General features: G+C 37.9%; 1 protein-coding gene across 3 annotated transcripts in view; it reads left to right on the plus strand.

Annotated features, from left to right (window-relative positions):
• Positions 1-17764, plus strand: part of LOC102509016 (cytosolic beta-glucosidase) — a 102164-nt gene that overhangs the window by 18567 nt on the left and 65833 nt on the right. For all 3 annotated transcript variants that reach the window (XR_004325253.1, XR_004325254.1, XM_006185590.3), the window contains exon 2: positions 15628-15855. Coding sequence is in view for 1 of the 3 variants with exons in the window: in XM_006185590.3 (XP_006185652.1) it covers positions 15628-15855 (228 nt within the window). In the remaining 2 variants the exon portion in view is untranslated. The remainder of the gene's footprint in view (positions 1-15627; positions 15856-17764) is intronic.

The following is a 17764-nucleotide window of genomic DNA, read 5'->3' on the forward strand; positions in this document are numbered from 1 at the left end:
CTTCATTATAGTTTATTGCAAGATACTGAATACAGTTCCCTGTGCTATACAGTAGGACCTTGTTTATTTATTTTATATACAGTGGTTAGTATCTGCTAATCCTAAACTCCTAATTTATCCCTCCATCCCACCTGCCCCACTCTTTTCCCCTTTTGGAAACCATGTTTGTTTTCTATGTCTATGAGTCTATTTCTGTTTTATTAATAAGTTCATTTTATCATACTTTAGATTCCACATATAAGTGATATCATATGACATTTGTCTTTCTCTGTCTGACTTACTTCACTTAGTACAGTAATCTCTAGGTCCATCTATGTTGCTACAAATGGCATTATTTCATTCTTTTTTATGACTGAGTAGTATTCCCTTCTATACATATATACCACATCTTCTTTACTTGTTCATCTGTTGATGGACATTTAGATTGCTTCCATATTTTGGCTATTATAAACAGGGCCCATCAAGTCCATTTTAAATGCCTTAACTCCAATAAGGCATTCAATAAATTTTCTCAGCAACACTGCCAAATAGGAAGAGATCCAGGTGTTATTATCATTCTTACTTTGCAGATAAGGAAACTGAGGCATGGAAAGGTTGGGTGAATTCTCTAAGGTCACAGAGATAGTGGGGCATAGATTTGAATTAATACGTAGAAAGTATGAATTGAAAGACCACTGAGTGAGTCAGATCACAGTCCTGGATCAGTTTACACCAGCTTACAGTTTTAGTTTCGCTGCTTAGTATCCCAGCTCTTGGATCTTCTCCAAATCCTTAAACTCAAGGAAACCTCAGATGCTTCATGTTTAAAAGGGGTAGAATCAGAAGGTAGAAAACACGTGATGGGGTTCAGGACACACTTGCCCAAAACATGGCACCTTGGAAACTGAAGGAGTTTGAGGAAGTGGCAGAAACATGAAGGTCGCTCTGACCTTCCCCCTCGGGAAGCAAGTCATAAAGCCTTCATGTGAGAGGTATTCTCCCTGTACCTGGAACGAAGGAGCACCCTTATCTCAGAAGACAGAGGGTCACTGAGAAGAATCTGAATAAGAAGCAGGCCTCGCTAGGTTCCCCTCAATTTAGTACACACAACTGTCCACACTTCATCAAACCTAGAATAAAAATACTGAAGTTTAACCATTTCATCTGGTTTCCATTTCCTTATGAAGGCTTCCATGTCATGTGAAGCTTTTATCAAGTAAATTTTGTACACTTTTTCCCCATTAATCTTTGTCAGTTTAATTTTTAGGCTCAGCCAAGGACCCTTCGAGGGTCATGGAAATTTTTTTCCTTCCCTACACCTGTAAAGTGCTTAGCAAAGCGCCTACCCCCTGGTAAGAACTTAATGAATGATAGCTGTTACTACGACCATGCTGCTTTTTCCAGTATACCATTTCATCCTCCCAGTGGATCTCTGATTAGCATAGTGACAATCAGAAGCTGAAGCCAGCCTAGATGAATGCAGTGCTCTGATGGATGAAAAGAAGAGTAGAGGTTTTCTTTCAAAGACAGAGAAGAGTGCCTTTCACTAGATAGAGTCATTCTGTGTATAAATGGCTGGATGCAAAGAGACTTAATTGAAAGATAAAAGAATAATTGCAGTAGAATAGCAGAGGCAAAAGCAGTGAAGACAAAAAGCTGCATGTGTTAAACAGGACTACAGTGAATGAAGAGGGAGTCTGAGAAGGCTTTGTAGCTGAAGACATTATGATTATGAGAAAACAAACAAGATGACAAGTACCTGGTTGGAGCCCAGGAGGTCGTGGCCCAGACCCAGGATTAAATTTCTTCTCACTATTTATTCCTAGAAGAATTGATCACTTCTCTGAATTACCAAGTCAGTAATTAACTTATTAATCACATTCTGTTATACATTATATTCATATAGTCAACAAGTATGACACTCAGGTCACCCTCATAAAAGTCAGTTTTATTTTCTTCTCACAGTCCCTTTACACTTAACCTAGTGGGGGTGGTTCTTCCCTTCCTTCTAGAAGAAAACACAGGTGGGTTTGGTTTCTCTGGTGGCCTTAAGTCTTACTGTGTACCAGATATTTTCTATTTGTCCATTGAGACCCACTCTCTACCTTTCCCTGCTCTTGGCCCTGGAAGCCAACCTACATGCCTAGCACTGACCTTTGGCTTCAGTTTGAACTTGATCAACAGGGAGCATTAGCAGGAGATGGTAGAGTCCAGATGGGAGGAGGGAGAAGACAAAGTATTTATTCTTCAAATCCCACCCCCCCCCCCATGCTGGATTGCAGCGTGCTGGCTCTACCAAAAGCTCCTCACCTGCCAGGCAGCACTCGGCAAGCCACTGCTCTCTCCAGGCTTTGGAAGCCAATTCTGCCCCCAGCCCCTTCCGGGGTGCTAACGACTCCATGCTTTTGCAAGCCTGGAGGTGCTGCGCCATCCCTTGCTGCTTTCCCCAAACCCTGCTCACATCGTGGTAGACAGTCCTGGTACGAAACTCTCCTCATTTACCCTGTTTGAGTGCCACCTGCTTCTTGCTGGGACCCTGGCCACTTCGATTGCAAAGCACGACCTCATTTTGATACTCAGAATAATTAATCTGTGAAATAGTTAAAACTCCAAATCAAATTCAACGTTCATTCTCTTTCTTAGCTTTCTTGGGGGAGAGGGCGTGGCCATCTTCTTTTTTCCCCCTGCTTCTCTTATTTCCAGTTGTTTACCAAAGCTTCTGACCTGGTTGAAGGCAAGTTGTTTACCAAAGCTTCTGACCTGGTTGAAGGCAAGGTATTGAAAAGCAAAGTTCTTAAGTTGGTTTCATACGTCTGATTTTGGCAGATATTTAGAGCTGATTCTTTTTCTCATAGACACATCTGTGGCTTCTTCAGAAACTTCCCCATGGCTGGGCAGTATCTTGGTACCCCAGATGCAGGCAAAGCTGTCTCCGCCAGCCCCCGTCTCTTCCTCTATTCAGCCTCAGCTCCCATCTGTTGAGGAAAAGTCTGTTCTAAAGCACTTAGCTGCATTAGAGATGTTTGTTTTCAGGTTTTTGCATTTTCTTAAGATAATTTTAATAACACATTTCCCCTTAAACCATTCTGCTTTATTTTCTATTTACTCCAAGATTTAGTTAGAATTAAAAAAAAAAACAAAAAACCAAAAACCAAGTGGATAGATTGGCTTATTCTTTGGTTGTTAAAAATCTTCCTCCCCTCCCTTCCTTCCTTTCCTCTTTTTTGTTTAATTGTCAGAGAATGTAGCCTGCAAGAATTCTAATATTTATGAATACTTCAAGGGTGTGAAGAAATAATTTTCTGTTGGTGAGTACCAATCCTTGTTTCTCTTGTTTGCATGTGTGTGTGTATCACATGTATAAATGTACATATATACATATGTACCTATATGCATAACGTCATACATAGACACCTAGCCATAGGAGAATAAGGGTATAAACTTTGTTAATCAAAGTCTTTGTCTTTGTCGATTTCTGAGAGAGTTTCTTACTGTGTTAATTAAGTTTCCAGTATATCCTGGCATTTGTGGGAGATTTTTACTTGTATATTTCAAGACTGTTGTTTGATGCACTAAAGTTCATGATTACTATGTAGTATTGGTGGACTATAATTTTATTAATATGAACGTATTATCTTTGTCCTATTTGATGTTTTTTCTTTGTACTCATTTTTATATCATATTAATGTTACTAAATTAATTTTTATCAGGGCTTACATGTAAATATTTTCCCCCTCTTAATCTTTACCTAAAACAGGACTATTTAATGGGCTTATAATTTTTATGATTACCAATATGCTTCAACTATTTTCTACCATTTTATTATTTTATCATTTCTAGTGTGATGGTTTCCTTTTGCTTTGTCCCCCCTCTTTTCTGTCTTTTTTCCTTTCTCGTTGTATTTTTCTTTACTCTTTTCTCCGTCTACTGCAATGTTTCCCAATAGGGATGCCATTGGCAGTTGATCTGGCCATTCCTTGGTGTGTGTGGCTTCTCTGTACTTGGCAGAACCTCTCTGTTGGCCCTGCCACTAAGTATTAGTAGCACCCCAGTCTCTGGGACAATCGAAAGCACATGTACCCATTTCCACCTGCCTCCTCCAGTGGCGTGCACTCCTAATTGCAAACCAGTGCTGACCAATTTGGGACTTCCATCTACCATTTCCTGTCTCTTGTGGTTACTCTTATTTTTCTAACTTGGCTTTTAGTTTTATCTTAGTAACCTATGTGCGTAGTTTGAAGACTCAAATAGTGCTGTGATAGTTACTGCGCCCAACAACAAAGATCTTCTACGTCACTCCTCTCGGCTTATTTATTTTCCCCACAGCCAACACTTTTGAGTCTTTTCACTTTTTCTAGAATTTACTTTTATGTTTCTGAATAGCGTGACTATACAGGTTATTATTTAGTGTCCTAGTTGAGAATATAACATATTGACTTCCTGTTGTGTCAGATTAGATTTTTTTTTTTTTTGGCCTGCTCACAGTATCTACTCACAAAGCAAACTTTCTCTTCTCCATTTTGCTAATGTGGTTATTTAACATTTTGTTTCAATTGTCATTTAGTTTTTGCATCAGAATTTATGAATATTGTGCACAAGTGAGCCACCTAACGTTCTATGATTGAGTTTCTTTTCTTGCACTGTTTTAATTTTCCTTAGAGTTAATACTTGTCTTTGTTTTTATTGGCTTCCTACTCTCAGATTCTTTCACTAATCAACCCTACACCATCTGCCAGAAATGTAGCTCACTTCTTGACATGTTCAAACACATCAGGTACTTCATCAGTTTCTTTTGTTCTTATTTTCTTGGAGACATCCCTTCTGGAACCTCCATCCTCCTGTGCCGTGACAGTGAAACGCATTTATTTCCATGTGGTTTGGTGGGGTTTTTTTGGTCACTTTTGAGGCCCTTGTTCCTTCTGGATTAGCTTCCAGCACTCTTTCTAGATCAGAGAGTCTTTGCTCTCTAAGACTTCAATGTTTCACATAGGATAGTTATATCTAATACTCTTAATGAACGCTAGTTGTAAAAATAAACGATTATTTTTATTTGAAAGCACACCAGATCCTAATTTATAAATGGCAGTTACTTAAATTTTAACTATATTTTCTCTTTCAAGTAAAGAATTTACAGTCACTTACAGACATGGAGATACGTTTTCCATATCTCTGTGAAGCAATGGCATAGTCAACACCAATATTCCTACTTACTATGTTTTGCATACCACACAGAGAGCATTTTAATCAGCACACAGTTTCCATGTGCCATTCTTGCTGCTGGAGAGACACAGATAAGTGAGTGAAAACTGGACCCTCCCTTGACAGAGCTCAAAGTGCAAAGGAGGCAAAAGATACTTTTAGTGATGACTCTACACCATGTGTTATTGGTCCCATGTGTACACTCAGGAGAGTGTGAGTATGGTGGAGAGTCAGAGAGTGCTATGAAGAAGAGGTAGTGTGGTAATGTCATGCTGGGGGTTTGAAGGAAAGTATACACATACACATACACAAACACACTTATCTATTTTTTGCTTGACATGATTTCCTTTGCACAGAGGACTGAGGTCTATTTAGTGTCTGCTAGACACTCAGTTGATTTTCATGAGAAGCCAAGGGAGTAGACACCATCCTCTCACTTTACATACAGAGATGTCAGGTAAGGGGTGGGGACAGAGCCAAAACTCACTGATGCTGGCTTTAGAGCCCACGCTTTTCCCATGACATTTTGTAGCCTTGGAAGTCTTAGATATTTAGGTTTGGAGGTAATATCAATATTTTATATTTTTTTTTGTGGGAATCCCTTCTATGTCCTCAGATGGTGAGAATTTCAGAGACAGTTTTATTTTCTTCCAAATTACTTTAAAAGCAAAATACAGGAGCTTGTCATTTCTTGCCAAAAATATTGCAATAACCTGTGAACTGGATTGGGGCTCCCAGTGCTCTCCTTCTGCAGTTCACCCTGGCATTGCCACCGAGTTACTCATTCGCTTTTCCCTTATCGGATCCACTGTGATAACTCCTACTCATCTCTCAGCACCTGCCTTAAAAAGTTTTCTTGTGGGCAAATCTGTCTGCCTCCCAATGATAGAAGTACATCTTAAGTGCTTACTTCTTAATTCTCCCGTAGTGTTTTTACGTTATTTTGTTACAACTCTTCTCTTAATGTAGTCTAAGACTTTATTTGTCTGATATCAACTAGACTGTGAGATCCTCAGAGGAAAGTGGATATGTAATTATTATTTGGGAAATGTGTGAAGGTGGAACAAAGCACTAATTCAAAAAGGAGGATTTCATTTTGCCCAAGATTCATCAAAGTTGTAGGTAATGAAGGAGTTTAAACTATTGATGTCGGTAAGTGTAGGACTGGTGTATCATGTTTAGATGTTCACAGTTATTAGCTATGTGATCTCGGAAAGTTACCCAGTCTTTGTGCTTTTGTTCTTATTGGTAATAATAGTACATCTTCTAAGGGTTATCTGTTTAAGGGACTACGGAGATCTAATTAATGCATAGTGAATGGCCTTTACTGTGAAAAATGAAATGTATTATAAAATTTGTTGGAAAAACAATAGATAAAATAGCATTTATAATTTATGTGTATAGAATAAGAAAAAAACGATATCCACATACTCACCATATTTCTAGGACCCCCTCCCTCCAGTATTGTCTCCTTACCCCCTTTCCCAGAGGTACCCACTAAAATGAATTCTGCATTTATTAATTCCTTGCTTTTCTTTATGGGTTTTGCATGTGAGAATATACAGCTAGACAATTTACTATTTTGCTTTACATGTTCTGAACATAATATAAATGGAAATAGGTTGTGTATATTTTTTTGCAATTTGCTTCTTCCCTCTCAATATTATATTTAGGAAATCTATGCATGTTCATCTGTACAAACGTAGTTCATTCATTCTTGCTCCTGCACGGTCTTTCACTGTATGACTGTTCTGTACTTTATTTATTCATTCACTGATTCATTGTCCTGACAAAGGAAATTTAGGCTGTTTCCAGTGTGGGTTTTTGTTGTTGTTGCAATCATGGCTGTGTATGTCTCCTGGTCTACATTTGTAGAAGCAGGGTATATGTTATAGTATGTGAATTACAGGGTTCTGATATATGTGCTCCTTCAACTTTACTAAATATTTCCATATTGTTCTCCAACCAGTAGTGTACAGACATTCCTGCTTTGCAACAGTCTCTCTTAGGCTCAATATTGCCCAACTTTTAAATTTTGTGCCAACTGTGTGATTGTAGAATGGTATCTTATTGTGGTTTTCATTTGCATTTCCCAGTTTTTACTGATCTACATGTTTTAAAATGTTTACTAGCCATGTGTTTCTCCTTCTGTGAAGGAACTGTTCACATCTTTAGTCCATTTTTTAATAGTCTTGTTGGTCTTTTTAATTGAAATATCTAAATATAATTGTGGATTTGTTTATTTTTTGTAGTTGAATCAATTTTTGCTTCATGTGTTTCAAATTTCTGTTATCAGGTGAATAAATATTTAGGCTTGTAAGTCCCCTTAAAAGATGGATCCTTTAATATTATAAAATGACTTTTCTTATACCTGGCGACATTCTTGCTCTGAAATCTACATTGGTATTAACATAGCTACTTCAGTTTTCTTTGATTAGTAATGGTATATCTTTTTTAACCTGTCACTATTAACATTCTTTTGTCTTTCTATTTAAAGTGGGTTTCTTGTAGGCAGTAAATAGCTGAGTCCGGTGTTTTTACCAATCTGGTAATATTTGCCTTTCAACTGGGTTGTTTAGGCTCATTTATACTTAATAATATTATTGACATGGTTAGGTTTAAATCTACCATTTTGCTATTTATTTCCTATTTGTTCTATCTGTCATTATTTTCTTTCTCCTTTTCTGTCTTTTTCAGATTTTTTTTTTTACAATTCCATTATATATTCTTTTGGCTTATTAGCTATAACTCTTTTATTATTAATTTATTAGCTGTAACTCTGGCTTTTTTCTAATACATGCATTAAAGCTTTATTTCTAAATATCACTTAAACTAGATCTCACAATGTTTTGATTTTTTTGTTACTTAGCTTTTGTTATTTTCTGGTGACCACTATTATGCCTTCTTTAATCCTTAACTATTCAGATGTAACTTTTCAGATTTCTGAAAGAACAAACTAATGTTCTTTACGTATTGAATTCTACCATGATTGGTCAGAGATTGGCATCTGTACTTCTCCAACCTTTTGAAATTTATGGTGGCTTTATTTATGGACCAATCCTGTGCCCGACTTTCATGATATTTTTCTCTGCATGAAGAGTTACATATTTTTAAATTGCAGCATTCATTGTTGTGTAATGCCATGTGTATCGATTAGATCAAGCTTGTTAATATGTGCCATCCTTATTTTCTCCTGTTTCAGTTGCTGAGAGACATTTTAAGGTTTTAGTATCAAGGTTATTCTAACCACATAAAATGAGTTGAGGAATTCTTTCTTATTTTTTGGAATAATTCCTGCAAGAGTAGAGTTGTTTTTTATTTGTTTGTTAAATGTTTGATAGAACTTGGGTTAATTGAAATCTCCCATTGTGGAGATAGATTATCTGTCAGCTTTACATTATGTCAGTTTTTGCTTCACGTATTTTGAAACCAGAGTCTAAGATGCATACATATTTATAACAGTGTGGTCATTATGTAGTGACCCATGTTACCTCCAGTAATGCCTTGAAGTCCTTTGCTTTTTTTAGGGAGGAGAAGGGCTATCTTTCTCTATAGTTTGACTTTCAATTTTTTAAATATTCTTATGTCTTAAGTGTGTTGGTAAATGGTATATCACTGGAGTTTTTAAAAAATACAGTCTGACAATCTTTGTCTTTTATCTAGGGAGTTTAGTCCGTATAATGTTAATGTCTTTCATCCCCTTCTAAACAGTATAAGAACCCAAGACACTTTAACTCTGATTTCTCACTTTGGTGCTTGCATATATCCATCCATATTTTTTGTCCAATATTTTAGCTCTATCTGGTTATTCTTTTTGATTCTCACAAAATAAGCATTTTATTATTGTTCCATATGTTAAAAGCTTGTTTAGATTACCCACATATTTAATAATGTATTTATTTACTATGCTGTCTTTTATAATGTTTGATATTATTTCATAAATTCATTTTCATGCTAATTAACATTAATATAGTAAAATAACTTAAAGAGTCAAAACAAGACTGCTTTAGAAACCATCAGCCCCTCATTCTCTCCCATGTTCCTCTCTCTAGAGGAAACCTCTTTGAATTCTTTTGTTTAATCGTTTTGGCATTAACTTCTATATCTTGAATAACATGCTTGTATTACTAGTTTTTGAGTTTTTTTTCATGTTATGGGTGTAATCTATTGACTTTACCCTGTGAAAGGTGAAGATGAACGCATTTGTCCACTTTGTCTCCCTCTCCCTTCCCATTTTCACTACCCACATCATAATTCCACTATGACAGAGAAGGGGAATCGTTGCTAAGTTGGTACAAAGTTTCAGTTTTGCACGATGAAAACTGTTCTGGAGATGGATGGTGACGGCCGCACAACACGGTCAGTGTACTTAATGCCATTGAACTGTACCCCTAAACGTGGCTAAGATGATAAGCTTCGTGTTATGTGCAATTTATCACAAATATTCTTGTCAGTTACAGTGTATACTGAAATGTTTACCACTGAATGAAGAAGCCTGGGTGGGACAGAGGTGAAACAAGATTGGCAAAAGGTTGGAAACTTCTAAAGCTGAACTACAGGTACATGGGGCTTCATGGTACTATTCTGCCTACTTTTGTGCAGGTTGACAATTCCATAGTAAATCTTAAAAAAAGAAAAACAAACTAGATATTCTAATAATATAATATTCTTGAAGAAAGATTTCCCATAGACTATGACATGCTTGAGTGGACTGGTTACTCCTTGGGTTTGCTGCACAGTGCCTTCATTCTAGAGATTTCTGCTGCTGAATTTCTCATTTTCTGGATCCTAGATCTTTATCTTCCTTGGTTTACATCATTGTTTTGGAAAAATTTATCCTCCAGTAATATCCAATGAGAGCCAAAATTCTTTCCAATATCCAGTGAGAGTGCTTGTATGTCTGCTAAAATCTTTTTCCACTCTCACACTTAATTAGCGGTTTGAGAGCTGAGTTGTGGTTACAAACATTGAGCCATAACTTTGAGTCAAGCTGCTTGTTTTGTTGTCTCTTCCCTAGGCAGAGCTTGTTTCTTGTTTATTCTGGCACAAGGTGTGGAGTCCTTGTGCCGTCAGATTTACGTGAGCGTCTCAACATAGGCTGCCCACCTTTGGTGAGCTTTACTCTTTGCTTCTTTTCGCTCTTGTCCTCCATGGCCATTAAAATGGAAGCTCACATCACCTGGGCTTCTCAGATGCTCTCAGGACAGAAGCCTGTATCACTCCTCACTGATGCCTCTGAATTACATCTCTCACTTTGTTTTGAGGTTGCCTAACATCCTGCCAGATCAATGGCACATTTAAAATATATACTTCCTGTATTTCACCCAGCAATCATAATTGTTTGAAGGATAGCTCAAGATATGTAGTCTCCCTGGAAATGGTAATCTTTTTCCTCATAAAGAACAAACTTTTACAATGTGGACATAATTTTATCCTGAGAAAATCCCTGTTGAACAAATAAGTTATTAATATCATTCATCCAGGAAAATGTACATTCAAGTTCTAATAATAATGGTCACTATATATTTTTTAATCAAAATTTCAATTATAATGGTTAATTTTCAAGTCATATTCTAGTTTCTCACAGAAACATGATTGCTTAGATATGCTTCATCTAGCTAGTGTACAGCTAGAATGAGCTACTGCATGTAAGTACATTTTCCTGCTAACTGACATTTACTTCTTTATTATTTATTTATGTTGAAGTATAGTTGATTTACAATGTTGTGTTAGTTTCTGGTGTACAGCATAGTGATTCAGTTTTATATATATATGTAGGTTATACTATATTAGGTTATTACAAGATATTGAATATAGTTCCCTGTGCTATACAGTAGGATCCTGTTGTTTACCTATTTTATATATAGTAGTTTGTATCTGCTAGCCCCAAACTCCTAATTTATCCCTCCCCACCCTTTCCCCTTTGGTAACCATAAGTTTGTTTTCTATGTCTGTGAGTCTCTTTCTATTTTGTAAATTAGTTCATTTGTATCACTTTTTTGGGATGATATTTACTTCTTAAAGTTGTCAAAACTTGTTTTAAGCACTTCAGATGGAGTGTTTTCCAAAATGTGTAAGTTGTTAGGCTTTGTAAATTGAGTAGCATGGGCATAAGTTGATTCTTCCTTTATCAGTCAGTCCTTGTTACTAGGAGCAGCATGGTCCAGCGGAAGGACTTGGACATCAACATTAGACAGATCTAGAGACGCATCTTGATTCTACTACTTAATAAGAGTGTGATCTTAGGTAAGTCACTCGTCAGTGATGTGGTGAAGCCAGCTTATAGTGACTCACCAGTGCCTGTTAAGTTTTCAGTAATTTTATGAGCTGATTCTTAAACACAGCCAGCACTAAAAATTCAACTATAGAAACTTGTAAGTAAATAATTTGGATTAGAAACAAAGGTAATAAATGCTCAAAATCACTACTCCCTAATTATTTTACTGCTTTTTTTTTTTTATTAGTTATGCCCTTAAGTTTATTTAGATTTCTGGTATCTGTATAGAAGAAATACTGTATGATGTGCTCATCTTTTCACGACTCTGCCTTCAGTGCTATCCCATTGGTTCCCTGAAACTGGTCATGTGGAGTGTTTACACCAAAGAAATTGGCAAGTGCTTACAATTCAGTATTTGATTTATTGTCTTGTTGGTTGTCTGGACCTAAGAAAGTGATAGAGAAAATATTAATAATGCAGAGTAAATGTATGTGTGTCAGGTCTGTAACTGTTACATTTCGAGTAGACAAAAGATTCTGGGCAGTATTTTACCAGTGTTTGAGAACTGTTGTCCAATTCGGCAAAGAAGTTGCTCAGTGTCACTGATAAACAAGTGAAATTCTGGTATATCTTTGTTATTTTCTTTTCACTGTGCCTGATAATTTAAGCAAAGACATTTGCCAACAGTTACGTAAGTGATAAATACTCCCATTTGTTAGGTTGTGTATCATAGGTTGGCTACCAATGTAAGAATTTGGCAAAAATGTAAACAAGCATTCTATGAGAGTCAATTGGCTGTATAGAATTTACAGTAAAGAGCATTGCATATTATTATTTGGAAATTGAATATTACACACCCCTTATATCAGTAAAGTTTATAATAAACGTATATATACATATAGGTATATACCTTTTAAAACATATAGCCAGTTGCTAATATTTATAGCACACCATTGCCTAAGCTCTCTGAGATTAAGCTTCTTCATTAATTTTAAATAAATTATCCAAAACTATGAGCACCATGCTTGACCAAAATTGTAGTTTAGTATTCATACCTATTTCCTTCTAAGATTGAAGACCAGTATTTTTTTCTCCCTCCCTCTAAACCCCATATATAGACATAACTTGAGAGCCATTGGGATATATAAAAATTTTGCTTCTATGACATGGCTCCAGAGTACAGTCAGCTTTATTATTCATGATTTCTTTGTGCAGATCTTTGGTACCCTACCTTGACATCAACTGTCATTTTTGCTTTTTTCAGATCTCCTCCTTTTAATAGCCTCTCCTGTCTCCCCAGGGTTCCGTTCCATAAGGTACAGCCCATCTTGTCTTTTTGCTGGTCTGGAGACTACACTTAATCCTAGGTATGGGTAAATAGATGCTAAGTGAGGACCTAAAGGGCTTTCTTGTAATTGCTTTAGTCTACTTGATTCTAGCTGTGACCTCTTTTCTTACATGAAAGTCATGAACTATTTTGGGTATAAAAAAAGGATTGTGTATAAAGTAATCAACAGCCGTTAGCCCACTTAAGGAATGAAACACAGAAGATGCAAAGGGCCCTCATGCTCCTCCCTGTTTCCACACACCTCCCTTTTCTCCCCAAAGGGAACCACTAGCCTGAATTGATCACCCCCAGACATGTTGTTACACATTTACTTCATACGTATCTGTTCAGAAAATCCAGGGATTGTTTCACATATTTTAAATATATAAAATATGATAAATGTACTATATATATTCTCTTAAAAATTAATAGCCTTTATATTTTGGAGCAACTTTAGGTTTATAGAAAAATTGAGCAGAAATTAGAGTTCTCATATATCTCACTTCCCCAGTTTCCCCTACTATTAACATCTAGCATTCGTGTGGGATATTTGTTACAGGTGGTGGGTGAATATTGATACAATATTATTAATAAAGTTCATAGTGTATGGCTGTTGACAAATAGATAATGTCTTGTATCCACCATGATGGTATCACACAGAATACAGCTGACCTTTGAACAATGTGAGGGTTAGGGCACTGACCCACCGCACAGGGTGAAATCCGCATACAATTTTAGCAGTTTCACTGCCCTAAAATCCTCCTGTGCTCCATGTCTTCATTCCTGCATACATCCTTTGGAATCTTGATTTTTTTTTTTGTTTGTTTAACATTATAGTTTTAAGGGTGTCGTAGTCCATTTGGACTGCTATAACAAAATACCATAAATTTGAGGGTTTATAAGCAACAGACATTTATTTTGCACAGTTCTGGGTGCTGGAAATTGGGGATTAGGATGCCAGCATGGTCCTCTTATGCATCACAGACTTCTTGGATTCTCACGTGGCAGCGGGAGCTAGGGAATGCTAGGGGTTCTCCCTTTAGGAGCCCTAATTTCATTCTTGAGGGCTCCACTCTCATGGCTTAAGCCCCTCTCCAGAGCCCCATTTCCTAAGACCATCACATTGGGCATTAGGATTTCAACATCTGAATTTAGAGGGACACATTCAGACCAGAGCAGAGGGTTATCTATGCTCTGATTCATTCACTGAATTTTTAAATTTTATTTTATTTTTTCTGTTTAATCCAAATCCTTTGCCAGCCTAGGAAGTTTTCTGACAATGAGCAGAGACTATAAAGAGCCAGACACTAAGTCAATGTAAAATCACGTTGCGGCTGGACATGCACATTTGCATGGGTTTAAATTTTTCGTAGAAGGCTGTCTAAACATAATTCTCTCATATGGACGCCATATCACAGGGCCCACCACACAGATTCTGGGCAAGCTTCAGTTCTCTCAATCCAGTGCCCTACTTGGTGGAACCTCTCCCTAACCCGTCTCATAAACAACACAAAGGTTGTCACGTGATGCGTTCACGCTAACTTGCTGATCAGCATTTTCTCTGTGGATGTGCCTCAAATTAAAGATCTGTTCTACTGGTGACAGGACATAGGTTGTTTCTAGGACTTTGCTATTACCAAAAACTCTCCTTCAATCATCTCATTTACTCTCTTTGTGAGAATACATGAGCGTTTCTCCAGGGTATGCCCTTAGAAATGGAATTAGGGAGTCATGAGATTTTTAAAATTAATCCTTTATACCATAAAGTGGATAATAACTACCATTTTAAATAACATTTCTATGTGAACAGATATTTCAAATCTGTTGTAATTTTTACTGTCTGTCCCTTTAACGGGTGACCCTCTCTCTTACCTCTTGGGCTTTTTCTGATCCTAGCTCTTTTTTTTTTTTTTTCTCCCTACCTCCCAGAAATTCACCTTGATGATTCAACATTTCCTTTATTTTTAAGTCTAGGAGTCACTTCTTTGAGAGTTCTGACTCCAGCCCACATCTGGATAAACACTCCTCCCTGGCTTTCTTGCAAGGGTCCTTATGTCAGCTGTTTTATAATTGCATGTAGCCAAGTTGTCCAAGGACAAAAAGCACGGCAGAGTGCACCCTTGTATCCCCTGTGCTTAGCATCCAGTCTGACACATACATAGCATTTGTTTGTTTGTCTTTGACGGGGAGGTAATTAGGTTTGTATTTATTTATTTATTTATTTATTGATTGATTGATTGATTGATTGATTGATTGATTGATGGAGGGACTGGGGATTGAACCCAGGACCTCGTGCGTGCTAGGCACACATTCTACTGCTGAGCTATACCCTCCCCCCGCATTTATTGAATTAAAGGAGATATGAATGAATGAATGTAGGATATCAGAGTCATCTCAACAATGGCAGAAACTAGTGCCCTCCCCACGGTAGCTGACTGGACCATCACGGGCTCCATTGTCAGATGACAGGCGGATAGGGTTCAAGTGTTGAGGGCCAAAGATAAGGTCCCAAGACTGCTTCCTACCCAACAAGGACAAGGCGTGTCAGTTATGGCTGGGAAAACGTGCACAAGGAGGAGATGTTTTCAACTCAGACATTCATAAGCGGAGTCCTGCCTCTGTCTACCAGCTGAGAGATCTTCAGATAATGAACCACGAAAGCCTGCTATGCAGCGGCCTTATGCAGTCATTTTTCATTTGCCACCAGTCAGCTTCAGGGATCAAGGACAGCTGTTATTTTATGCATATATGCCGCTCATGCATGTTATTTTAAAGGCATATTTTAAAGTTATAAATATGGTACATTGAGTTAATGAGGGATGTTCTTTTGGTGGCAAATATTTGCATTCCACATATGCCTCTTGATGTCAAGAGTGTAACCATTTCATTTTCTTCTTTTTCTCAGGAGGCTGGGATGCAGATGGAAAAGGCCCTAGTGTCTGGGACACATTCACCCATCAGGGAAGAGAGAGAGTTTTCAAGAACCAGACTGGCGATGTAGCTTGTGGCAGCTACACTCTGTGGGAGGAAGATTTGAAATGTATCAAACAGCTTGGATTGACTCATTACCGCTTCTCTCTTTCCTGGTCACGCCTGTTACCTGATGGGACGACAGGTTTCATCAACCAGAAAGGCAAGTGTTTCTTAAAAATAGAAGGTTGCAGCTTTAATTCAAGGTTATTGCTGCAGTCTGGCATAATTAATCCAGGATGCTATTCTGCAGTGTAGCTTTGAAATGGCAAGTTTTTAGAGTGATTATAGGATACATTTTTTGAAATGGGTTTGCATTAGCTGTCTCAGTACTGTTCTGGTTTTCCTCATCTGGGGCTCTTTGCTGGGAGAGGTGGAAATAGGGAGGGGGTTGGAGTAAGATGTTATTTGAGTGTTAACCTGAAGGTGAATTTCCAAATGTTGTGTATAAATTATTTGCAGTTGTGTTAGGCTGTGATGCGTCATGAAAAGCCCTGCAGAATTTGAGAAGATTCTGAGCTGAACTGGAGCAGAGTTAGTGGAGCTAATTAACTAGCACAGAGGCTAGTACCAAAGCCCCGGGAGTCTGTTTACTTGGGAGTAAGTGCCAGCAATTTCATTTACTATCTGTGTGAGCATCTCTTGGGCATTGCTTGGTGCCTCAGTTTCCCCGTGAGTAGAAAGGTATGCTGTAATAGTCTGGACTTCAGAGTGTTGTTGGAAGGTTAAATGAACAATCTTTCAAAGTGCTTTACACAGAAGCCTGTATATTGTAAAAGCATTCAGTCAGTGTTAGCTATTATTCATATTATGACTTGTGATTAAAAAGACCACCGCCTTATTTGAAAACCTATTATTTATGAGGCATTTTACATACATTTTTTTCTAATCTCCACAAATCAACGAGGAAGGTATCATTATCATATTTTACAGAGGTGCATGTTCAGATCGAGAGATTTTATAAATTTGTATTTTTTGATGGATCTGGAATGTAATCCTAAGGTTGGTTAGCTCCTTCCGAACAACAGAGTTGACAAAGTGTGACCCGAGGGCCAAACTTGGCCTGATCCTATTTTTGTAAACAAAGCTTAATCGCAGTGTGATCGTGCCCATTCCTTACAGGTGGTCTCGGGTCTCTGGTCTTTCCCACTACCACGGTAGAATTGAAGACAGCCTGCAAAGCCTGGTCCTTTGTAGGGAAATTTTTGTGACTCCTGCATGACAACGTAACGACTTCTTAATAAAGAACATTTATTTCTCCTTTGTTCTGGAAAAGAGCTTACATTCCTCCTAGGGTTGGGACTAGGGGTGACGCAAGGAGGTACCTAATGTACAAAATTCAAGAGGCCTGTACTCTCAGCATCTCACAGCTGCAAGCTGGGCACTTGCAGGGCCCTGTGTGAAAGCACCGGCCTGTCTCACCTCCCTTCCAGCTCAGAGGGCCCGCAGAGATACTCAGGGGTTCTTTTTGAGGCAGTTATCTCATTGCCTGCAGAGCAGGGGCAACCTGTGACAGCGGTTCCTGGGTGGACTTGTGCCCTTGCAGTGTAATCTCTGTACTGTGAAAGGGGACCACAGCTCATGGACTCCCCTGATAGCACGCGGCCTTAGCATGGCCTCCCCCAGATAAGGACAAGATCAGCAGGCCCTTTACTTGATTCTAAAGACTTTAGCCTCTGCGACTAACTGCTGTTGGTTAAAGGTCTACTTTCTTGGTATCACTGGCCAGGTTTTTGTTTTTGTTTTTTTTTTTTTTTGACTTTGAACAGTGAGTAATTTGTTGTTCAGTTTAAGAATTAACTCATAATTTCCTACCATGCTAACCCATCATCTGTACCCTCTCTTTTCTTTAGCATCATCGTAACCCTCAAGAGTCTAAAAACTAAGGGTAATTTTTGAATCTGCTGTTTTCTTTGCTTCTGATGTCTAATTGGTTGCCAGATACGATCCATTCTCTGTATGCCTCTTAAAAAAATTTTTTTTGGAGGGGGGAGGAGGCAATTAGGTTTATTTCCTTGCTTATCTATTTTAATGGAGGTACTGGGGATTGATCCCAGGACCTCCACATACTA

Source organism: Camelus ferus, chromosome 2 (assembly GCF_009834535.1).
Source record: "Camelus ferus isolate YT-003-E chromosome 2, BCGSAC_Cfer_1.0, whole genome shotgun sequence".
NCBI lineage: Eukaryota > Metazoa > Chordata > Mammalia > Artiodactyla > Camelidae > Camelus > Camelus ferus.